This window comes from Symphalangus syndactylus, chromosome 11 (genome assembly GCF_028878055.3).
Source record: "Symphalangus syndactylus isolate Jambi chromosome 11, NHGRI_mSymSyn1-v2.1_pri, whole genome shotgun sequence".
Classification (NCBI taxonomy): Eukaryota; Metazoa; Chordata; class Mammalia; order Primates; family Hylobatidae; genus Symphalangus; species Symphalangus syndactylus.
The window spans coordinates 114375505-114400945 of NC_072433.2; the positions used below are offsets into that span (position 1 = coordinate 114375505).

The window sequence follows — 25441 nt, forward strand, 5'->3', positions numbered from 1 at the left end:
AGACAAGCTGAAGTATATAAACAAACAGATTGGCATCTGGAGCAGCCAGGGAGGAAGAGACCAAAGGTCTTCGACAGAGAGGGCATGATGTGAAGTCCTTCCTTCAGTGGCCTAAGGTGGCTCAGGCTCCTGTGGCTTCAGGACGCACCTTGGCTATGTGCAGTGTAGACACATTCTTTTTTTTTTTTTTTGAGTTGGAGTCTCGCACTGTCAACCAGGCTGGAGTGCAGCGGCGTGATCTTGGCTCACTGCAACCCTCACCTCCCGGGTTCAAGCGATTCTCCTACCTCAGCCTCTCAAGTAGCTGGGATTACAGGCGCCCATCACCACGTCCAGCTAATTTTTTATGTTTTTAGTAGAGGCATGGTTTCACCATGTCGGCCAGTCTGGTCTTGAACCCCTGACCTCATGATTCGCCCACTTTGGCCTCCCAAAGTGCTGGGATTACAGGTGTGAGCCACCGTGCCCAGCTGACGCATTCATTCTTAATGACTTGGTAGAAGATCCCCTGGCCATAGACTGGAAGCTGCAATGAAATTGTAGAAGTCAGGCAAGATGTACTGGGTGTGGTTTCTGCGAACTTTGAGGAAAATGTGTATCTGGGAGTTCCTCATCCTCAAGAGAGAATAAATTATAGTGTAAACATCAAGGTTATTACTGGGATGGAGTAGTGACTTCTGAAATGGTGGCCCCATGACTAAGGAAGGTGTTTGAAAATCAGCCCTTGTTTGAGTGGAGAATGTTTAACAGTTTTTCTATCTAAACTTTCTCATATTACTTCTCAAGGTGGAAATTCTATGTGAGGATGTAGAACTTAGTTGTTAAATTTGTACCCAAATGGTGTACAAATGCATACAAACTGCAAATGAACAGTAAGAAATTAGGCAAAGAAATGCAGACTACAAATTATTTCTAATCACATAGTGAGGAGTTGAATTTCATTAATCTTCTCAGACTCCTCTTTAATTAAATAAATAGCAGGAAATAACAGCCCGGTTTAAAAGAATGTTTGTACAGGGAGCAGAAATATTAGATCATAAATCTTTATAATTTCTTTCATATAAATGTACACATGAAACATATACAAACCATTTTCTGACTGTACCAATGTGCTTGCTGGCTGCTGTGCTCAGAGTGAAGTGATGATATGTACGAGATGGTGCTGTAGGCCCGCTTGTTTCCATCTCCTGTTGTCTTGGGCTACTGCCTGATTCTAATAGAGCCATGTGTGTCTTGTCTCAGAGGATTGTACTGTCCACTGTCCATTGGCTGAAACTAGGTGTTCTCGTTTATTTTATTTTATTTATTTATTTCGAGACAAGAGTCTCGCTCTGTCACCCAGGCTGGAGTGCAGTGCCGTGATCTCGACTGACTGCAACCTCCACCTCCTTGGTTCAAGTGATTCTCCTGCCTCAGCCTCCTGAGTAGCTGGGACTACAGGAGCACGCCACCACGCTCAGCTAATTTTTGTATTTTTAGTAGAGGCGGGGTTTCACCATGTGGGCCAGGCTGGTCTCAAACTCCTGACCTCAAATGATCCACCCACCTCGACCTCCCAAAGTGTTGGGATTACAGGCATGAGCCACCGCGCCCAGCCTGTTCTGGTTTATTTTTATAATTCGGTGTCTGTCATGGCTGTGTCTGATATCTTATTGTTTGTGAGTGTGTTAAAGAACTTTTTAAAACACTTGAAAATTTCCCCAGGTCAGAATTTCCCCCCAAAAGCTAATGACTCTTTTTCCTTCTTTGATCAAAGTATTTTTAAAATTCATACACGACCTAGTTAGTTTTAATGAGTTTGAACATTTGTGCCTATAGCCTGGAGAAAATTAAATGTTCTTGAGCTGAATAAAACTCATGAAGGGCAGAAGTAAAAAGACAACAATATTTGTCCTAGTTATATAGACTATTCCAGGAGGACAAATAGTAGAGTTTATAAGAACCTAGCTCTTGGTCCATAAATAAATGGTGTCATCTTAAAATTCTGTGAAAACCAAATGGTTTTACTACTCACTATTTTCGCATAAAACTAGTGGAGGTAGGTAGCTTGTAAAGAAAGTCTAAATTTTAATGGAATTGATTTGAATTTGATGTTAGCATATAATTGGAAATTTTTGTTCATACATTAAAGAAAAGCAGCCATTTTAAGAAAAAAGAAACTTATGTGGTAAAATCAGTATTATATAAGCAGATTTATCCATGCCTTAAATTAGTTTTTAGAATATTTAGGCCACATCAGAGTTTAAAAGATTTTTAAGGCAGAAGATACTATAAGCAAGGTTAAAGGAGAAGTGAGAGATTAGGAAAATATTTTTGCAACATAAGTAAACAGACAAATGATTATTATATAAAATATGTAAAGAACCCCCACAAATCAATAAGTAAAAGAACCTCTGAACTTTAAAATAGGCAAAGGGTAGGATGAGGTAATTCAGAGGCGAGAAACCCGATTGACCAATGAACATGACAGTATGCTAATCTTTGTAATAACAGGAAAGTACATAATAAAGAAACAAGATGTCATTTCTCACCATCAGATTGGCAATGGTTAAGAAGTCTGGCAATAGTTAAAAAGTTAAGTGTTGCCAAGGATGTGACAGGAAGCTTCCACATGCCACTTCCATGAAGGTAAATTGGCAGAGTAACTTTAGAGATCAATTTGACTATGTCTAGGGTAGAATTGTAATGTGTGGACCATGTAACCCAACAATTTTATTTCTACTTCTTTATAATTTGTTTATATATTTTTGGGAAATATGTATTAGGAGATAGATTATTTGCATCTTTTTAACAGTGAAAATTTGAAACAACTAAAAATGTCTGTGTATATGGGAAAAGGTAAATTTTTGGAGGCTGTTAATGTAGTGAAATGTTACATAGCAGTTTATATTATAATAATGAACTCCATTACTATAAACTTGTATATAGCATTCCATTATATTAGCAGATGTATCATTATTAATCACCTTATAGTCCTAGCTACCAAGGAGGCTGAGGTGGGGGTATTACTTGAGCCCAGGAGTTCAAGGCTGCAGTGAGCTAGGCTCATGCCACTGCACTCCAGCCTCAGAGACAGAGTGAGATAAAGAAATAAATAAATAAAAATAAAAAGTAAATCTCAATATCATAATGTTGGGTGAAAACAAAAGATTCACAGCAACATGAACACTTTATATAAAGCTAATACATATATAAAATAATTATATATCTTATTTCTAAATACACCTCCCAACACACCCACAGACCAGAAGAACATATATTAAAACTATCACAGCGTTTACTTTTGGGAAAAGGGTAGGGAAAGAGCTGGGAACCAGGCACGAAGGAGTCAAATAGGAATTTATCTGCCATGTTTTATTTCTTGAATTCAATGAGGAAACAAATGTTATACAATGTTCATAAACAGTTAAGTCTCTGCTGTGGATACATGAGCCTTTGTTATAGCATTGTTTGTAGTCTCTCATAGTCCCATCATTTAAATTTTTTTCTCAAGAAAACTATATTAAATCTTTCAGACCAAACAATTAGCATTGAGGATTCTAGTTTTCTTACTCTGAGATTTTAGGGAAGTGATTGAAAGCCTCTATCCTTTATCCTCACATGTCCAGAAGGAAGATAATAAGCATTTTCACAACAGTGGTCCTGAATGTTCATCCTTTAATATTCATCTCAATTCCTACTTCCTCTGGGAAACCTTCTCTCCCCCTCCTTTCTCTCCTCTGCCCAAAGGTACATGGACATAGGTCCTCTATGTTCCCCAGCAATGTGTGCAATCCTATGTCTTGTAACACCTAGCACATTCTTTTGTGATAAATCTCACTGTGGGCCAGTCTCTTCCAATAGATAAGGAAATCTTAGCTATGGTACATGGCTTGGTAAGGAGCAAGTAGTAAGTGCTCAATAAATAGAACTTTGTAGCCAGAGAAGATGCTTAACAAATTTTTAACGAAAGAATAAATAATCAACAGAATAAAAATATGACAAGACTTTTTATAGCAAGACATCTTATAAGGGCTCCTTAGATTGTTATTATTCTTTTGACGTCAGTGAATGAATGTAATCCTCCCAAATTATGTAATTTTAGCCTACAAGTTATATCCTTGAGATTTTCCTGCACCGTGAATAGGTCATCAGTATGTTGTCATAGAGATACATCAACATTTACACTTCAGCACAACAGAGAATAAATATTTCACAACCCTTTTTCTGGTTCATAATTTGAGATAAGCTTACACTGAAGTTATAAAATGACAGTTCATTTAACAAACATTTTAAAAGAAGAATAAAGGTTCTCTCTCAGTCACTGAATAAAATTAATATAAACAGCACTGGGTGGTTGTCCACGGTGATCGCTGGCACTCTGTCAGCTCTCCAGAGGGGTTTTTGACATGTGAAGGACATGGGGTTTTAGTGCTTTCAGAGTATCTGGAAAATACATCTTTATTATTCTTCTTCACGGATGGAAAAGCTTTAGAAGTTGTTTTATTTTTAAAGTGCTTGATGTTTTGAATGAGGATCTTTCCTTCTACCATTATTAACAAAGGGAATGACACACCACAGCCTTGTTAGCCTGAGGCGCAAGGAATGAAATCCCAGGGAGATAAAAGACCCTCAGGGAACTGAGGCTTAAGAAGAAAGGGTGTATGTTTCAGGAAGAACCATGTTTTTCTATCCTTTGAGACAGTGGAAAATTATTTTGGTCTCCTCTAAAAGCACTCTGTAGAGATATTTTCTTGAAAGTGACTTATTTGTACTTTGCCTATGTTTTAGACTATAAAGTATTAAATTTTCTTCTCTATTAATTTATCTCATAGTCATGGATTTTCCTATGTTTAAAGTCCATGGGGAACATTATAACCAAACCTCATGTAAATATATATTGTCAAGTCACTATACTGATTTTGATGCATCCTAATAAATACTTGATATTTATAATTTTTATTTTTTTTGAAACAGAGTCTCACTCTGTTGCCTAGGCTGGAATGCAGTGGTGTGATCTTGGCTCAAGTGATTCTCCTGCCTCAGCCTCCTGAGTACTGGGATTACAGGCATGCACCACCATGCCTGGCTAAGTTTTGTATTTTTAGTAGAGACGGGGTTTTGTCGTGTTGGCGAGGCTGGTCTCGAACTCCTGACCTCGGGTGATCCGCCCGACTTGGCCTCCCAAAGTGCTGGAATTACAGACGTGAGCCACTGCGCCGAGCTGACATTTATAATATTGAAGGCACATGTAGTGTTAGTTATTGCAAACAGTAACACCAGTGGGGTTAGTTATGTATTATAAGCAGACATCTCTTTCCCTATGATAAGCTTGAGTTCTAAGATTTGATATGTTATCCCACTGTAAGTATCTGGTAGAGAATTATCTTAAAGTTATTGACCCCTATATAATTCAACAATTAGATCCCAAGGCTATTAAACTAAGACTTTAAAACAACAGCAATAACAACAACAACCCGGCTGTGTGTGGTGGCTCATGACTATAATCCCTGCACTTTGGGAGGCCCAGGCAGGAGCACTGCTTGAGGCCAGGAGTTCAAGACCAGCCTGGGCATCATAGTGAGACCTTGTCTCTACAAAATATTTTTAAAAAATCAGCTGGGCATGGTAGCATGTGCTTGTAGTTCCAGCTACTCTAGAGGCTGAGGTGGGAGGATCGATCAAGCCCAGGAGTTAAAGGTTACAGTGAGCTATGTTTGTACCACTGCACTCCAGTCTAGGTAGCACAGTGAGACCCTGTCTCTAAAAACAAACAAACAAAACAAACAATAAAAAACACCTGACCTGCTCAGTTCATCTAGGGTTTGTTTACAATGTGTAAACACGGGTACACATAACTGGATACAGTACAGGTACACATAACTGGGCATTTCTGTTGCTATCTGTCGTTTAGAATCAGTTCCTTTAATAAGCATCTTACAGTTCAAAATGCATTTCAAGGTTGCTTCTGTTGTCTTAGTTGGTGAACCATGGGCATAGATAAACTGAAGAAAAATCAAGGCAGTGAGATTATTTGGCACCTCTCAATTTGGCAATGCTCTCCAGATTTTGTTTATGACATCTTTTTATGCTAAAGTGGGGATTACTAAGAAAGTCATGTTTTTGTTTATTTCTCCTTTTATGTTTCTGGACCCCATATACAAGCCTACACTTCTGGACATACAGTCACCAGCAAGTAGGAAATATCTAAACTCCAGTTTTTAATTGGCAATGAAGAAGACTAAATGTAAAGTAGTTCTGGGTTTCTTTGCAGGCCTGAACTCACTCCAATTGTCTTTGTAAAAATGAATGAAAGGTCCAAGCCTTGTTTTTTTCTTTATAGAGTTACTGGGCAATTTCGTTTTTGAAATTTTACATTGTGAGAACTAAGTTGTCCTTTCTGGCATGAATGATTCATGCAAGACAAACAAATAATACAAACCAAGGTCAGACATGTTAGTGCAGCTTCATACACAGTTGGAGGATGTTTTTCTAGGGCATTCTTTTTGCTGGGCTAGGACATCCCAGTTGCAAACATGGAATTTCTGCTGTTACTAGATCTGTGCAGTGTGACATATAACAAAAAGTACTTTTTGTGTAATTAGTGTGTTCCACCATCTTCATTTTACAAAAAATAAAGTTTGGGGACTACCCCAAGGTTCCATAGCAATGAATTGGCCATGGGCCAGCTAGGGCCTAGGTCTAGGCAGTGTAAAGAGGCTACAGTCCCTCCTTGAGCCAGCTAGTGACTGAAGAATTTGGTAACAAGATGAGCATGATGGTAAACATCACTTCTTTCTTAAAGGGCAAAATGAGTTCATCTGTTTTTATCCATTGCTTGGTTGGTTGCTGATGGAGTCCTTTGATGAGACAATGTATTAATATACCTTTATTCCTTCCTCCAGAGCACCTCTGCATTTAACATTTCTGTTTATCTCTAATCGTGCCCCCTTTCTTGTCCTTTGTCTACATGAAAACAAGAGATTTACTAGATTCTCTCCATGTGTTCAAAGACTTTTTCTAATGCCTTGTTTTTTGGTCAATACCTGTGTAATTATGGACATGATAGGATATTCCTCATCAAAACTATTCTGATGAAACTGCTGCCACATCTTGAAGCCTGGGAACTGTCATTTTAAGCAAACAACTATTATTTCTCAGATAAACAGCTGTGAGTCATTTGTTCTAGAATGTTCCCCTTTGAAAACCAGGCAGAAGCAGTTAATCTGCACTGATTCCGGTTTTGTAATTGATGACCATCACTTCTTTGGGGCGGTCAGGGTGGTATAAGAGATGATTGCAGCTTTGGTGACATTGCATTGTTGGATTTGGATGGAACCCTTGCTTTAGCCACTCAAATGCCAAGTGGCTTTGAACAAATTGCCATCTGAGTTCATTTTGCAAATGGAAATATTGGAATAATTATACCTAACTCATTGAGTTATTGTGAGGTTTAAATAAAATAGCTGCATAATGTCCCTCATAATGTAATAATGCCCGGCACATGTTAGAAACTCAATGTATCTTAGAAAGCCTCCCCTTCCACTCTCTGTTTCATGTCATTTGCATAGAAAATTGGGCTGAGGGTTTGAGGCAGGTTAGGAGAGAAGAATGTACCTAGAATTTTGATGATGATTTTCTGGGTTTCTCTGCTTGTGAAAGTTATAGCGCTCTACACTCACAATCACTCTCATTTATTCACCAGATATTTTCTGAGTGCCAGCCATGTGCCAGGTACTACATGGGCCTAATTTTCAGATCCATATACTCTTAAAGCTAGTGACATTGATACTATGTTCATAGCAAGCTTTCTAGCTTTTCTGTTTGTATAGAATTATCATTATTATTATTTTGAGACCGGATCTCACTCTGTCACCCAGGCTGGAGAGCAGTGGCACCATCTCAGTTCACTGCAGCCTCGACCTCCTGGCCTCAAGCAATCCTTCCTCCTCAGCCTCCTGAGTAGCTGGGACTACAGGTGCATGCCACCACATCCAGCTCATTTTTACATCTTTTGTAGAGACGGGGTTTCGCCATGTTACCCAGGCTGGTCTCTAACTCTTGAGCTCAAGCAATCCACCCACCTCAGCCTCCCAAAGTGCTGGAATTACAAGCGTAAGCCACCATGCCCACCCTACGTAGAATTATTATCAACTTCTAGAAGCTCTTCAAATCTGGCTATCTCCTTAATTTTCTTTTTTCTTTTTCTTTCTTTTTTTTTTTTGAGACGGAGTCTTGCTCTGTCGCCCAGGCTGGAGTGCAGTGGCAAGATCCCAGCTCACTGCAAGCTCCGCCTCCCGGGTTCATGCCATTCTCCTGCCTCAGCCTCCCAAGTAGCTGGGACTATAGGCGCCCGCCACCACGCCTGGCTAATTTTTTGTATTTTTAGTAGAGACGGGGTTTCACCGTGTTAGCCAGGATTGTCTCGATCTCCTGACCTCGTGATCCGCCAGCCTCAGCCCCACAAAGTGCTGGGATTACAGGCGTGAGCCACTGCACCTGGCCAATTTGATTTTTTCTTTGAGAAATGTCTTATGTTCTCACTACTGAGGTAATCTCTTTCTCAGTGTCCCTAAATACTGAGTAATTGGCTGACCCCAAAGCCTTACTCAGTGAATCATTAATCATTTGTTGCTCTGCGTTAGAAAGGGTGCTGATTTCATATTAGATGAGAAATATAATGGTGGAATATTATACTTAACCGAAACATATAATTTCAGTACTTCAGGAGCAGAATGGCCTCATGTAAAGCCCTTGACCTTTTGTATGCAGAAAGCCTTGGGTTTGAGTACTGATGCCACCACTGACTAGTTTTGGGACATTTTACCTAAATGTTCTAATCCTAAATATCCTCTATGTGCTTGTTATAATTGTCATGAGGACTAGAAATAGGTGTAATCCAGTCAGAATAGTTAGTATTAAAAAGTCAAAAAATAACAGATGCTGGTGAGGTTGTGGAGAAAAGGGAATACCCTGTTGGTTGGAGGGTAAATTAGTTCAATTATTGTGGAAAACAGTGTGGCGATTCCTCAAAGAGCTGAAAGCAGAACTACCATTCGACCCAGGAATCCCATTATTGGGTATATATCCAGAGGAATATAAATTGTTCCAACATAAAGATACATGCACGTCAATGTTCATTGCAGCCCTGTTCACAATACCAAAGACATTAAATCAACCTAAATGGCCATCAATGGCAGATTGGATAAAGAAAATGTGCTACAAATACCATGGAATACTGTGCAGCTATATAAGAGAATGAGATCATGTTTTTTGCAGGGACATGGATGGAGCTGGAGGCCATTATCCTTAGCAAACTGATGCAGGAACAGAAAACAAAATACTGTGTGTTCTCGTTTATAAGTGGGAGCTAAATATTGAGAATATGTGGACACATAAAGAGGAACAGACACTGGGGCCTATTGGCAAGTGGAGGGTGGGAGGAAGGAGAGGATCAGAAAAAAATAACTATTAGGTACTAGGCTTAGTACTAGGGTGATGAAATAATCTGTGTGACAAACCCCCATGACACGAGTTTACCTGCATAACAAACCTGCACATATACTTCCTTTTTAAAAAGAAAGAGATATGTAAAGCATAAAGCACAGAACCTGGCATGATGTAAATGCCCAGCAGTTAGAACCATTTAAAAAACCTGACTGCTTGCTTTTCTTTTACTGCCAAAAGCATACACATTTACTGTAAAATATTTAGAAAACCTGGTTAAACCAAATGAATAAAAGAATAATCATGCATAATCTCAAGACCCAGAGATACCCATTGATGCCATTTCACTCTAGCTCTGTCTCTCATTTTAACCCTTTTCCCTCTTTTCCCCAGATAGTAGTTTCAACCATATGCAATTGCTGCATCCTTACCTAAATTAATGGCAGTTTCATCAGGTTCATTCTGATACATTGCTAAAATTGGATTATATGGTGCATTGTTTTTTGGGTTTTTTTTTTTTTTTTTTTTTTAGACAGAGTCCCACTCTGTCATCCAGATTGGAATTCAGTAGAGCAATCATGACTCACTGCAGCCTCAACCTCCTGGGCTCAAGTGATCCTGCCAGCTTAGCCTCCTGAGTAGCTGAGACTACCAGTGCAAGCCACCACACTGGACTAATTTTTGTATATTTTTGTAGATGTGGGGTCTTGCTGTGTTTCCCAGGCCGGTCTCTAACTCCTGACCTCAAATGATACTCTTGTCTCAGCTTCACAAAGTGCTGGGATCACAGGCGTAAGCCACTGTGCCTGGCCTTTTTAAAATCTACTTTTTATAATTATGATATCATAAATATTGTTCCAGTTCATAAAATCATCTTTTATAAAAATCATTTAATTAATGGATAGTATTCCATTGTATGACTACCAAAATTTTTCCACCAGCTGCCTATTCCTGGAAAACTAGGTTGTTTTCAATTTATTGTTATAATCCGTGCTAGGATAAATGTCCTTACAGCTTTGGAGAGAGTGAAATATAGTGGTTTAGAACACGGGCTCTGGAGGCAGGAAGTCTTTGCTTCACCCCTTGCTATCTGCGTAACTTTGAGCAAGTCACCTGGATCTCAATTTCTTCATCTACATAATAGGGACAACAATAGCACCTATTTCATAGGGTCACTATGTGAGTTAATCTATCACAAGTGCTTGGAACAGTGTTTGTGGGCATGCTAAGGTATTATTAATGAGTTAGCTATTATCTTTTATGAATGGTTATTGTCTTTATGTGTGTATATACATACACACACACATACACACACACACACACAGTCACACACACATACATGCTTATTTCTTTGGGAAAAACTCCCAAAAGAAGAATTTATGGTAAAGGGCCTTTATTAGACTTTGTCAGACTAATTTCTAATAAGGATGTGGTAATTTACTGTCCTGTAGTACTATATAAGAGTGCTGGTTTCCAGCTGGGTGCAGCAGCTCATTCCTGTAATCCCAGCACTTTGAGATGCCAAGGTGCCCAGATAGCTTGAGCTCAGGAGTTCAAGACCAGCCTGGGCAACATGATGAAACCTCATCTCTACCAAAAATACAAAAAATTAGCCAGTCGTGGTGGCATGCGTCTATAGTCCCAGCTACTCAGGTGGGAGGATCACTGGAGCCCAGGGAAGGTTAAGGCTGCAGTGAGCCAAGATCGCACCACTGCACTCCAGCCTGGGTGACAGAGTGAGACCCTGTTTAAAAAAAAAAAAAGAGAGAGTGCTGGTTTCCACACAAAGGGAGAGGCTACCATTATCACTGTAAGTATCAGTCTCAACATTATTATTATTATGACTCAGGGTGCACAGATTTTCACCTCTGAAATCAGAATGTATCTAGTCATCATTGTCAAACAGATGACTGTCATTTATGATTGTACAAAACCTTCTGTTGACTGCTGAAATGAAGAAAGAGTGTCATTGCATCCTAACATCTATGAAATTCCGTTTCATTTGGAAGTTACAGAATAAGGCAAGCAAATATAAAGATTATGAACTAGTTGCTGGGCACAGTGGCTCACACCTGTAATCCTAGAACTTTGGGAGGCCAAGGCTGGAGGATCTCTTGAGGCCTGGAGTTCAAGATCAGCCTGGGCAACATAGTGAGACCCCATCTCTACAAAAAGTAAAATAAAGAAAAATTATTATCTGAGTTCAAAGTGAATGACATGGAAAATAGATAATGCCATTTTCAGAGAACATCTTAGATCAGTTCTCAAAAGTGTGCCTAAAGACAGAGTTTCCTGAGCTGCATTTGGAAGGCTGGGGAGTACTGGGGGAGCAAGAGGACAGGTCTACTATCTCTTCATAGTTATTTCTACTTCTTTTTGTTGTGTACAGAGCTGTGAAAGTGATAATGGCCATAGTACAATAGCAGAGAGAATCCAGTTCGTGTTCATAAGCTTTTGGCTGTTGCATGTATCATTCCCTGCAGCCCCTGCACCCCTCACACCCAGACTTTCTAGTTAACAATCCTCTACCCTGTACCTAAATGTGGCACACCCTGCCTTTTGGTCTCAGTTTAGGCATCAGTTTAGCTGGGAAGCCTTTTCTGATGTGCCAATACTGGTTGGTTAAGTACCATCTCCTTATGTTTTCCATTGTACCTAATCCATCCCCTGACCTTATTACTTATTATTCAGTATTGTATTGCTTCAGACTTGATGTCTCTGTCATTAAATGGAAAGCTGCTAGGAGCCTGTGCTCTTTATTTTCCTTTGAATTCCAGTCCAGCACCATGTCTGACACATGACAGGTACTTAAAAATATCATTTGAATGTACTTCAGTGCCCAGCCCATGAATGTAACCTGGGGTTACTGGGGTATTGGAAGTTATAGCCATAAGGGTTCCTATGTGAGTCTATTGTCTTGAGAAGATCCAGTTCTCTACTAGTTTTCACTTAAGGATTGGAGCTTGGTTTTTATGTAATCCAAGTAGTACCCAGCAGTTTAAACTTCCAACTTATTATGAGAGCTTATTAGAGCAAGCTGTCTGTGCCTGTCTGAGACTCTCATTAAGCCATTCCATGAAATATCTGCATGAATCTAGGCATCTTGCATCTGAGAGCCCATTTCTGGTGGTTAGCACAGTTAGAACTGAAACCAGAGGCTGAAAATGAGTCGGCGCTTGCTCACTAGCATTTAGGTCACTTTCAATTTAATCTGAAATAAAATTTTGTTCCTTTACCTCTTTTTTGAAAATTAGGATACTCAAGCTATTTTCATGTTTAGTATATATTTTCTAAGTTGTTAGTGGGAATAGCCAACCAGTCATTTTCTCTTGTGGAGTGAAAGAAACTCTTGCCCTGTGAGATTAGAGTGAGGTGTTAAGGAAAAGATGTCAGATAGTTTGAATTCAGACTCTCTCCGAGCTGTCTCTCCAAACATGGTACTTGAATTCAGGATAACTGGTCAAATTCTGCACTAAACATAAGGAATGAATTCTGCCTCCAGTCTAGACAAAGTCAGTGTACCCTTGTAGTTATCAGGGATGACAGCTGGCTTATGTGCTGTAGACTGTGTAACTCACTGGGATACATTTAAAAATGGATGCGTTGAAGTGGTTAAATATGACAAATGAAGAAAGGAAAGGAAGTCATGGTAGTGTCTGAATTCAACCCAGGTTTCTGTGTCCTACTTGTTCTAATTCCTATTTGTCTGTAAACATCTGTATGTGGATTTTTTTCATGAATAGACCATGTTGATGTACGGTATTCACATTGTGAGGTCCATGTATTAGTGGCATTTTAGGAAAATATAGCCCGAAGTGGGGAAGCTATCACTTGAAAACATGTCATCGTGCTTAGATATAGCCAGGAAATTAACCATGTCAACATGACAGTATTTCTTGAAAAGCCTGAAACCCATTTTTCTATGCTGATAGTTATCAGTTTCTGCTATAAACTCACTTGTAATATAAGATATCTTCAAATTTTTTTTTGTTCCTTTTTTTTGTTCTAATCCTAAGAAAACAGAGCTGGTGTCTGCCTGACTGCCCCACTGGGAGATAAATTGTTGAATGAGGTGTAGAACAAGGTTGTGAAGAAGAGGAGAAATCAGTGCTGTCCCCTCAGTTCCTCTACTTCTCCCTACCACTCTCTTGTTATATAAAACATGTTCTGTAAAGCGTATGTGCTTGGGGCCAACCTGACCACAGTGTTACATGGGGGAAAATTCTGTAATAACCCACCATGATTTTTTAAAGTGCTTTTGACATGATCTTGTTGTTCTTATCAAAGTAACTTTTATTAGGTAAAATTTGTTTTTTGTCAGTCAACTAATTCTCTACTGAATGTAAGGAGTTGACAGATATTTAATTCAATATCTGAGGTTCCTAGAAGTTAAGAGGGACTTGGAAACTTTGGAGAGCATTCAGTAAAAGGATAAATGAAATTGAATAAACTTTTTGAAAGTAAGTAAAAGTATTGGAGTGGTAGTATTTAGAGAAGAGCAGGCCAAACTGCATTCACGTTTGGGAATAAGGTCATTTTTAATATAGAAGAGAGTGGTGAACTGGTTTACTACACTGTGAAAAAGTCAGGAGAAAAAAAGGATTCAATGATAAGATAATGGATTTAGCTCATATGGAATGATTTTTCATACTCTTGAGGATTGATGAATCAAGTAACAAGTTACAAAGGCCTGTGTAATTTATTTTGGAGGCCCATCCAAACAGGACGGAGTCTTCTCTACCTGTGGTAGCTGAGAAGATCAAAAGGAACATACTATGTAATTTTCTTAAAGATTTTTTTCTTTTAAAATCCTACATTAAACGAATCACAGTGGAAAAAAGACTCATAGTCCTTATCCATAGGCAATAAAAGAAACAACTCATATGAATAACAATTAGGCTTCAGTCTCCTTTTGGAACTACCACCTAATCTTATTTTGTGAAAGAAGATTGTGAGTTCTTAGGTAATTGCTTTCTTGATCTGCTTTAGGTTCAATAATTCTCTCTCATTGTTTTTAATTGTATTAAAGTGTGTTTATTAAAGTACTAATGAGACCAAAGTCATACTGATTAAAAACAGAATTATTCATTTAAACCTTTTGATATTATGAAATCAAAGGTAGATTCTAATATTGGAAGACGGATTCAGTACTTCTGATGAGTTGTTTGCTGTGTACCTGGAGTTTTTTTCTTTTGAACAATTTATTCCATATCTGTTGAAGTTACAAAATTTTTATGAAATGAAACTTTTTTTTAATCATAAAAGCAGTTTATTCTAAGAGCTCTAGGCAGGGTGCTTATTCTTCAAGTGATTTTTATAGCATCTAATAAATATACTGCTGGCTCGGCAATACATATTAAGAGTAGATTTTGTTTATCATTGCCCTCTCTACTTTTTTAGAGTGTTTGGAATTGAAGTTTTTTTTTCCTTCCCTGCTCCCCTTTTCTACTCACTGACTTTTGTATCGCAGCCGGTCTTTCTTCTCTTTGGAACTGCACTTTAAATATATCTTTCAAATGCTATTTTCTTCTTTTGTCTTTTACCTGGTTTCGTTTGCCTATTATCTTTTCATTTAATTTGCATTTTTCAGCTTCAGGCTTGTCTTATTTTTTAAATATGTCAATATATTTGAGCATATTTGTCCATTTTTTTCCTGCCCTTTTTTTTTTTTTTTGGGTCGGTAATTCAGATTACCTTCCAATCACAGATGTTTTGACTGATATCTTAAAAGCAGATCAGTAGTTTGCTTCTTAGAGGACTCAGGACTCTGGCCCAGACCTGTAGCAGGGTCAGTCCACTCTCCAGTACCTCTGACTCTGTGTCCCCTCTCCCTTTTCATGGTTACTGCCTGTGATGGTCATCTGGACCGTTGCCATTTTTCCCGCTCAATCTCTCTGCCTCTCATTGTCAGCTCCTTCCACACACCTAGGAGGAGGCAAATCTGTGCTCTCCCTTCTTAAAGTCTTTCACTACCAATCCCTTGTTCACAAGATGCAATCCAAACCCCTTAATATGCAAAAAAGTCCCTGCATGAACTGATCATTCCCATCTGCCTAGCCAGCCTGCTCTCCTAGCAGAACTCCTGAGTTCTTCCCCTAGCCCATTTCTCTAGCCACATCAAACTCCACACTCTGGATGCTGAACACAGTCTGAGTAAAGGCATGGAGACTTTTTATTTATTTATTGACATGATTGTCAATGAAGTGATAGTTAAGCAATGGAGTGACAGGAGGTGGCCCAGTTGGTGCTGAGCACCAGTTTGTGAAGCATTGCCATGGGTTGGGGCCAGGGCCCTGATGGCCAGCTAATGAATGGCGATGAGAGGTCACCAAGCCATTCTCCCCAAGAGGAGAAGAAATCTGGTTCTCCCTCACCCACACCCATGCTCTGATATCCACCGTTTCTCTCCTCAACTTCAGCCTGCGATGGTGATCACTGGGGTCCCCACTGCACCAGCCGGTGCCAGTGCAAAAATGGGGCTCTGTGCAACCCCATCACCGGGGCTTGTCATTGTGCTGCGGGCTTCCGGGGTTGGCGCTGCGAGGACCGCTGTGAGCAGGGCACCTATGGTAATGACTGTCATCAGAGATGCCAGTGCCAGAATGGAGCCACCTGCGACCACGTCACGGGGGAATGCCGCTGCCCACCAGGATACACTGGAGCCTTGTAAGTCACATGCTGCTCAGCAGCACAGCAGAGCCCACCCACCCTCTCCATTCATGCTGCTGCTGCTATCATATTTCTTGTGCCTCAGTTTGCATTGCTGCCTGAAGAGTTACTGATGGGTCTAGGCTGCAGGCACAGTTATAGAGGTCAGCAGTGATGGCCACTAGGTGCAGCTGCTGTTTGGCCCTTGGACATAAGATCCCGGCCTGAATCTAAGGGCCAGCTTCCATGCTTTCCTTCTAGCAGGCAAAGAGAGAGAGGGTCCGTCAGGATGTTGTGTTGAATGGCACTATTTGGGGGTTGTTGGGGCATATTTGGGGTTCTGTTTGGATCTCCCGAGATTATGTTCATTTGTTCATTTGCTACATTTTCTTCATGTAGCAATAACATATGCTGGTTGTTAATGGTCCATGTCTTTTTGCTCTTTGTGGCAATTAATTAGCTGGGGAAAGCTGGGTGGGTTCAGTGCATTAGAAGAGAAAAGGAGGAAGGTGTTAAAAATAGTCCATAATAAAAGATTAACTCTTAGGGATACATACATTATTTAATGCCCATGGATACATATTGCTTTGTGAATGTAAAGATATATGTATTACATCTATGTAGATTATGTGCACACACATAGTTTAATTCTTTCTGAGGAACATTCAAGCAACTACTTAACCTCCACTGTCTTTATTTTGTGGGAAGGGCATTCTTCAGTTCACTTCTATTCACCAACAGAATTAAGAGGCAGAAGTTGCTAAAAAAAAAAGTAAGAGATAGAAAAATCCTCTTCCCTTACTGAGAAAATTACATTTATAAATCACAGAACTAAAACTTGAAAAAACAAAATGTGGCTGATTAGGTAAACACTTCCTGCCAACAGTGTTAAACATCTGTAGAGTGGAGCTAAAGAAAAAAATTGTATTAGCCTAGAAAGCCCTGATTTTCAGAATTGATGATTATCTCAAACTGCTTAATTGTTAATATTGCTTTTATGGGTTTTCATCAAGGCCACAATTGAATTGGGCTCTGGGAAACTTGGAGCGATTTCCCAGGAGAGCAGGAAAACAAAGGCTTAGAGAAGAAGGGCCATGAGACACCTGGGTGGGTGAGGGAAGGGAAACTTGTCAGTCAGGAGGAGAGAACACCAAAAATGGATGATGAGAAGGAGTTCATGCCCTTTGCAGGGACATGGATGAAGCTGGAAGCCATCATTCTCAGCAAACTAACACAGGAACAGAAAACCAAACACCACATGTTCTCACTCATAAGTGGGAGTTGAACAAGAGAACACATGGACACAGGGAGGGGAACATCACACACTGGAGTCTGTCGAGGGGTGGGGGGAAAGGGGAAGGAGAGCATTAGGACAAATACCTAATGCATGCGGGGCTTAAAACCTAGATGACAGGTTGATAGGTGCAGCAAACCTCCATGGCACATGTACACCTATGTAACAAACCTGCATATTCTGCACATGTATCCTGGAACTTAAAGTAAAATTTTAAAAATTAAAAAAAAATTGATGATGAATATGTGCACAAAGGGTGTGATGTGCAACATCTCAATTTTCTTTGGGAATAGAACAAACACATAAACAAAAGTAGACTTAAACTGGAGCACAAGCCCTTTGTAAGAGTTACATGAAAAGTTCTTGTCATCAATGAGTGTTTGGCCAGTTTTCTTCCTCAGTGTTCTCAGATAGGACAGCTTCTCTTCAAACCAAAATGGCTTTATTAGAAAGTACCCCAAAACAAAGGGAAGGACTGAGTGACTCCTCAAAGACACTTCCAGGCAATATGATTAATGTTCTTGATGTTAATTAATTAAATGAACAATTATTGAACACAGAAAGCTTGTCTATTTTGGGGATCCTGGGAACCGTTGTGCCTGTGAACCCGAGGGTCATGTGTCTGGGAAATAACAGTGTCCTTTGTCACATGTTAATCCCTCAGCTGTGAGGATCTTTGTCCTCCTGGTAAACATGGTCCACAGTGTGAGCAGAGATGCCCTTGTCAAAATGGAGGAGTGTGTCATCACGTCACTGGAGAATGCTCTTGCCCTTCTGGCTGGATGGTAAGCTTCCTTCCCACCTCCTCTGCCCCTACCCCAAAGTCACCCATTCCAGGATACTCAGTGCATACACATGCAGGAGACTTTAGCACAAAAGAAAGTTACCATGATGGTTGAAGATTCCAAAACTGGAAAGACTCAAGCCATTTTAAATCTGAAACTCTTCAGTTCTGAGGAGACAGAAGAGGGTGATTTAGTCCTAGACTTGAAGTGCATTGATGGTTGTTATGTAAAGGGTAGTGGCCATCTGTCCTGCATTTCCCTTGAGGATAAAAAAAAGAGAGACAAATATCCAGTCTCACATGATAGTCAGTGCTGATAAACACTGGATTTATTTAATAATCATTTTCATAATTTTGTTCCATGAGTTGCTGCTGTTCTTTGGAAACATTATTCTCAACAGTTTAAGTGTCACGTGAAAAAAAAATCATATAAATCTGGGGATACGTTGAGGTAAACCACATTTACCAAGTATTGCAGGACTTCTCAGAGCCTTGAGTGTGATAATCCAAGAGGAAGCTATTCAACATATTTTCCAAATTTTGACGAGGATACCCTTTCTTCATGTAGCAATTTCACATGCTTAGAGTTATGTAGAATTCACAGTGACAATTAGCTTCAAGTTAGACATCTGAAATCAGGAAATATAATAATATTGATGTCATCTCTCTGAGTTGATTTGTGCCTGTTTCTGCTTGAAGGCAGATGAGTGAGCAACCAATATCTGTTTCCTTCATTAACAAACTATTTAACAGAGCAATTGACTTTTTTATCACCTTCTATTTCCATGAACAGTGCTGAAGCTGTTCTTTCAGAGGTTACAAGGGACTTAATTACCAAGTCTCTTCTGTTCTCATTCAGCTTCATTTCTCCAAAGCTTTTCACTCTGTTGAGTACCAACCTCCCTTCCTTAATCCCTTTGCCTTCTATTTCTCTAATCATCCCGTCTCTTACCTTTCATACTAAAGATCTCTTTTCCTAATCCCCCTTCTTCTGCATACCACTTCATTACAGGATTTTGTAGGTTTAAGTCTTGCCCTCTTTTCTCACCATAAATCCACTCTGGCAATCTCATCCAGACCCATAGCTTTAAGAAGCACTTGATGGTTTTCCTAGATTTTGATCTTACCTGCCTTGAGCTTAGATTTATATTTGTCACCCCAACACTGATAACCTATAGACACAAAGCCACCGTCTCTTTGGGCAATGCCCAAGCTAGAGTCTCCACAGCCAGACCTGGGAGTAGAATTGGTCTGGTATTGCCCTTTCTTGTGGCTATGGAACAAAGGAGAACTGGAGTCCGCTTTTCCATGAGCGTCTTGGGAAGTAAGAACAGTTTAAGATGTCAAGGCCACTGGGACAAGTATACAATAAAAATCAGATCTGAGAGGGTTAGAAATGGTGGGTAGCCCAGACAAAGTTCATTCTGGAGCCAAAGCATGGAGAAACAGCATGAGGCAATCGAGTTAGAGAGAGAGGAGCACTTTAATTGAGCGCCTGAGGATGAAGACAAGGTGAAAAAGAAGCTATTTAAGGAGGATTGAGCAGGTTTGAGCAGGCCTGGCAGAGTCAATGTTAATAAATTTAATAAATCCAAACTTGTACACCCAAGCCTTTTGTAAGGCTACTCCTCGTCTACCTTTTTTTGTCTTGGTTAAAACTAACACTTCTCTCTTAGTTGTCTGAGGTAAAGAAGCTGGGTTATTTTTGACTCCTTCTATTCTTTCATTTCCTATACTCAGCCTTTTGCCAACGTTGGTCTTTCGCGATGAAAGTATTTTGCTGGAGCAGCAGAGGGTTGAGAACCCCATGATCTTTGGATAAGGAACTGCAGGTCTTTTACTCCTAGGACTTCTGTGTAGATATTGTCTGTGGAGTTGCCTTGCCTTGAGGCTGAAGCTCTTCTCAGTTGGGATGGTCAGGATGTGGTTTAATGGTAACCACAGGCTTGGGTTATGAGTCTCAGTACGTGGACAGATGGACACCTCCCTAGCAGCCCAACGGAGCCTCCCCTCACCTCTTTATCTGTGTCCTGGGCCCCTTACCTTACTTCTGCTTCAAAAATGCTTCAGCTTGTTTTTTTCTCCTGTGTAGCTGAGCTTTCAACTTATACTTCTTCTTTACAACATGTTATTTGTGCTGTCATCCTAGGTGCTTTTCAAAGATGAATATATATTCCTATTAGACACATATACCTTTGTATTGCAACTAAGATAAATCATGTCCTCTTTAAAGCTGCTTGTGAATGTTAATCCTTATGCACGAAAATATTTCTGCGCATTTCTGAAGCTTACGTGGGACCATTATGGGTAGTTAAGTCAGGTCCTGGGAGAGTGAGAATTTTCACCCCTGCTTACCACAGACCGACCTTCAGTATGTTATTCCTACAGTCATGCTTTTACCCCACACTAAGTATACCATGTCAGGCTAGAGTGGAGAGACTAGAGCGATTTTTACATCCGTTCCCCTCCCGACACTGTGCGCTAATTGAGGGTTGTTACCTTATCTTTGATTCTCGGTGCTTAGCTCAACACAGGCACGTAGATGATTCTCAGTTAAGTGCTGATTCGAATCATCTCTCAAAGGCCTTTTCCATTCCTAGAGTCTGTGGCAGAAATTTCCCTGTTTGTAGATAGCTGGAAACCACCAGAGGAGACTTAATTAGCACACCAACTGCCTTTGTGGGTAGCCAGGAGTTAGAGGAAATGTATTTTCTTATGCTGTCCAGAATAAACATTTAGGAAACCATCTGGTGTTCACTAGCCTCCAATTTCAGAGTGCCCACAGTCTGCCTTTTTTTAGAGAGAGGGAGGACAGAGCAACAGTTTCCAATAGTTAAAAACATTAGAAAAATCCCTGTTATTTGGGATATGTTGTTTGTCTAATTATAACTCCAATAAATAGATGAGAAGCTATGAGTCCAAGTGATACAGCCAAGTGAAGAAGAAAACAGTATTTTGTTGACTTACTGGTACAGTATCTTATTCTTATCCATGCGGGACTGGAGTAAATATAATGACTGTGCTTGACAAGATGGACAGCCTCTAGGGTGAGGAGAAATGTCCAAGTTATTCTCTTGGTTTTTCTCCCCAGGAAATAAGCTTTCCTATTGATCTTGGCTCAGCAATGCTTGTTGAATCTGCTGAAAATAAAATGTTTTTCTTCTGAAATAAATGTCTAGGTTCATTCCTGTAGAAGTCTTTCTTCCACAATGTGATTGTTAATTCAGGTACACAAAATTTCAATCTTGTGTTATGCTACATTTTAAGAAATAAAGCCAATGATAAAACGTGTATTTTCTCTAGAACATATGGTAAAGCATTTGGATATTCTGTGTGCGGCAGATGTTGCCATTTATGTAATGGATGCTCAATAAGTATTGTTGACTTATTGTGCGTGTAAGACACAAGGAAGAACACTTAGGAGGATTTATACATTCCTTAGGTTGCCATAATAATTTGATATAACTTTGTCTTAAACTTCAGTTTTTAATATGGATTTTGCTTAACATTACTATTCAGCCAGCTTTGAATGTATCTTGAGATTTGGGCTTACTGAGTAATTAAGTCAATTCAGTGTTTCTAATATTTTAAAGATGAGGAACAGTTTATGTGCTCTAAAATTCTCTAATCTAATGTTCTTGCAGCCCTATTCCCCTATCCCTCCTTTCTATTTACTCTCTTTTCTTCTTCATCCATCAGTTGTCTTTCCCTGGCTGGAGGCCCATCTAATTTTCCAAGTCTTTTTGAATGCAGGGCACAGTGTGTGGTCAGCCTTGCCCTGAGGGTCGCTTTGGAAAGAACTGTTCCCAAGAATGCCAGTGCCATAATGGAGGGACGTGTGATGCTGCCACGGGCCAATGTCATTGCAGTCCAGGATACACAGGGGAACGGTAAGGGATGCCCTTGTATTTCTCTGACTGTTCATAATGATGTGAAAGGAAAGTTTGTAGGGTCCAGGGAGCATCTTCAATACCATGTGTCCATGACTCTTCCATAATATTTCAGAAGTAGCTATACAGCCTCAATGTGTTTGACAGATTCTATCCTAATTCAGTGTATAGAAACTGAATTATAAATAGCAATGGTAAATTGAAGATAACAGAAAAAGCACTAAAAAAAGACCATAAAATATCAGCCATTCAGAACCCACGATGAAAATGTCATTCTAGAGAGTTGAGTGTTTAGGACTGCCACTTACATTGTAAGTACTTGGGGATAGATTTATTTTTAAATGGGATGTGTACTTAGGTACCTTTCAAAAGGAAAAATTACTTTCTTATTATTCAGTATTCTGTTAAGAATATTGATGATTATATTGTGTGGTGGTGATAGAGTCAGATCTGCTGGGACTTATAGCGCCCTCTGGTCCCACACGAAACAGGAAAAAAATGGCTGTGCTCGTGTGGGTCTTACTGCCCCTGTTTATCGTCCTCTGTATTTAATGGTAAACTGTTATCTCAGAGCGCTTTGCACACCCTACTTCTTTTTCTTTAATTTTTTTATTTTTATTTTTTTGTGGGCACATAGTAGATATATATATTTATGGGATACATGAGATGTTTTGATACAGGCATGCAATGAGAACTAACCACATCATGCAGAATGGGGTATCCATCCCCTCAAGCATTTATCCTTTGAGTTACAAGCAATTCAATTACACTCTTCAAATTATTTCAGAAAGTATAATGAAGTTACTATTGACCGTAGTCACCCTATTGTGCTATCAAATAGTAGGTCTTAGTTGTTCTTTCTAATTTTTTTTGTACCCATTAACCATCCCCATTTCTCCCACACCCTCCCACTATCCTTCCCAGCCTCTGGTAACCATTCTATTACTCTCTGTGTCCATGAGTTCAATTGTTTTGATTTTTAGATCCCACAAATAAATGAGAACATGTGATGTTTGTCTTTCTGTGCCTGGCTTATTTCATTTAACATAATGATCTCCGGTTCTATCCATGTTGTTGCAAATTACTGGATCTCATTCTTTTTATGGCTGAATAGTACTCCACTGTGTATATGTACCACATTTTCTTTATCCTTTCGTCTGTTGATAGACACGTAGGTTGCTTCCAAATCTTAGCTATTGTAAACAGTGCTGCAACAAACATAGGAGTGCAGATATTGCTTCCATATACTGATTTCCTTTCTTTGGATATATGCCCAGCAGTGGGATTGCTGGATTATAAGGTAGCTCACTTTTTAGTTTTTTGAGGAACCTCCAAACTGTTCTCCATAGTGGTTGTACTAATTTACATTCCCACTAACAGTGTACAAGGGTTCCCTTTTCTCTGTGTCCTCACCAGCATTTGTTGTTGCCTGTCTTTTGGATATAAGCCATTTTTAACTGGTTTGAGATTATATCTCATTGTAGTTTTGATTTGCATTTCTCTGATGATCAATTGTGTTGAGCACCTTTTCATATGCCTGTTTGCCATTTGTATGTCTTCTTTCGAGAAATGTCTTTTCAAATATTTTGCCTATTTTTGATTGGAGTGTTAGACTTTTTCCTATAGAATTGTTTGAGCGAGCTTCTTATATATTCTGATTATTAGGTTGGTGCAAAAGTAATTGTGGTTTTTGCCATTGAAAGTAATGGTGAAGACCACAATTACTTTTGCACCAACCTATAACCCCTTGTCAGATGGATAGTTTGGAAATACTTTATCCCATTTTGTGGATTGGCTCTTCACTTTGTTGATTGTATTCTTTGCTCTGCAGAAGGTTTTTAACTTGATGTGTGCATCCTTCTTTTAATGCTCTTGAATCTGTCATGTCCTGGAAGACTAGGTAGCCAAGCTCACTGGATGTGTGTGTAGGATTTGAGAAGAGACTTGAGAGGCAGAAGGTCATAGTGATTAAAAACAATTATTTGGAATCTAGGTTTAGGTCAATGTGTCCTTGGAAACACTTTATTTATTTATTTATTTTTATTATTATTTTTTTTTTGAGACGGAGTCTCGTTTTGTCCCCCAGGCTGGAGTGCAGTGGCACGTTCTCGGCTCACCACAACTTCCATCTCCCGGATTCAAGCAATTCTCCTGCCTCAGCCTCCCTAGTAGTTGGGATTACAGGCGCATGCTGCCACGTCAGGCTAATTTTTTGTATTTTAGTAGAGATGGGGTTTCACTGTGTTGCCCAGGTTGGTATCAAACTCCTGAGCTCAGGCAATCTGCCTGCCTCTGCCTCCCAAAGTGCTAAGATTACAGGCGTTGGAAACACCTTTGTCTGTAACATCCTAATAATAATTGTGCTTCTCTCTAGAGTTGTTATAAGGATTAAATAAGTTAGTGTGTTAAAACATTTAAAACAGCCCTGGAACTTACCAATATTAGATATTATTATTCTAGAGCAATTTCTACGAACTGTGTAAATACTAGTGATTATCAGTTTGAGTGCTGTTTACGAGCTGTATAAATATTAGGTATCATTATTTTTTATGATGTCTTTGAATTAAGAATTCCTTCAACTTTTTTTCCCTAATTTTTTCTCTTTCTAAAATCCTGGTCTAATTTTATGACTTTTAATAAGATACTGTCATGTTTGTTCCCTCCTCCTTCCAACTTAGACCCTGTACTTTCTTATTTAATTTATTTCTGAATATTTTGTAATTTTTTAAAATTTCATTTCTGCCTCTAATTGGATATTTCTGGTTGAAGAAAAACTTGCTTTTGACTATTTACTTTTTAATTTATTCATACTACCAAACTTTTAAGGTAATTTTAATATTGTTTTTAGCAAACGCTGGAGTTATTTATACTATCATATCATCTACAAATAAACATAAGTTAGTCTAATGATTATTTCATTTCCTTGAATTATTGCATAAATTTGAGCCTCCAAATTAGTGTTGCCAAGCAGCCATAAAAGTAAAAATCCCTGTCTTGTTTCCAAATTTATTGGAAATGGCTTCAGTATAGTTTCATGTTTGCTATTGGTATTTAGTAAATTATTTTCTTCATTCTTAAGTAGTTTTTTAAATCCCTTTTTTAATTAAAAATTTTGTTAATAGTAGCTGCTTAATTACATTAAATGACTTTTTGTCTTTTGCTAATATAATTACATATTTTTCCTTTAATTTTTCATGCAATGAATTATTGACATCCTTAGTACACAGTTTTTATAACATGTAGTTGGACTACTCAGATTTTGTAACTGACATCCTAGTTTTAGATTGTATTTTGGATAGATTAGGCTGTTCGATAATTTCTGGATCCATTTCACATCTTATTATAGAAAAATGAGTTGGGATAAGGGAGGCACAAGATGAAGCATAATCTTAATAATAG

General features: G+C 39.1%; 1 protein-coding gene across 1 annotated transcript in view; it reads left to right on the top strand.

Moving 5' to 3' along the window:
• Positions 1 to 25441, top strand: part of MEGF10 (multiple EGF like domains 10) — a 175552-nt gene that overhangs the window by 97248 nt on the left and 52863 nt on the right. The window contains exons 6-8 of the mRNA XM_055299182.2: positions 15846 to 16092; positions 18033 to 18153; positions 21906 to 22042. Coding sequence (XP_055155157.1) covers positions 15846 to 16092; positions 18033 to 18153; positions 21906 to 22042 — 505 coding nt within the window. The remainder of the gene's footprint in view (positions 1 to 15845; positions 16093 to 18032; positions 18154 to 21905; positions 22043 to 25441) is intronic.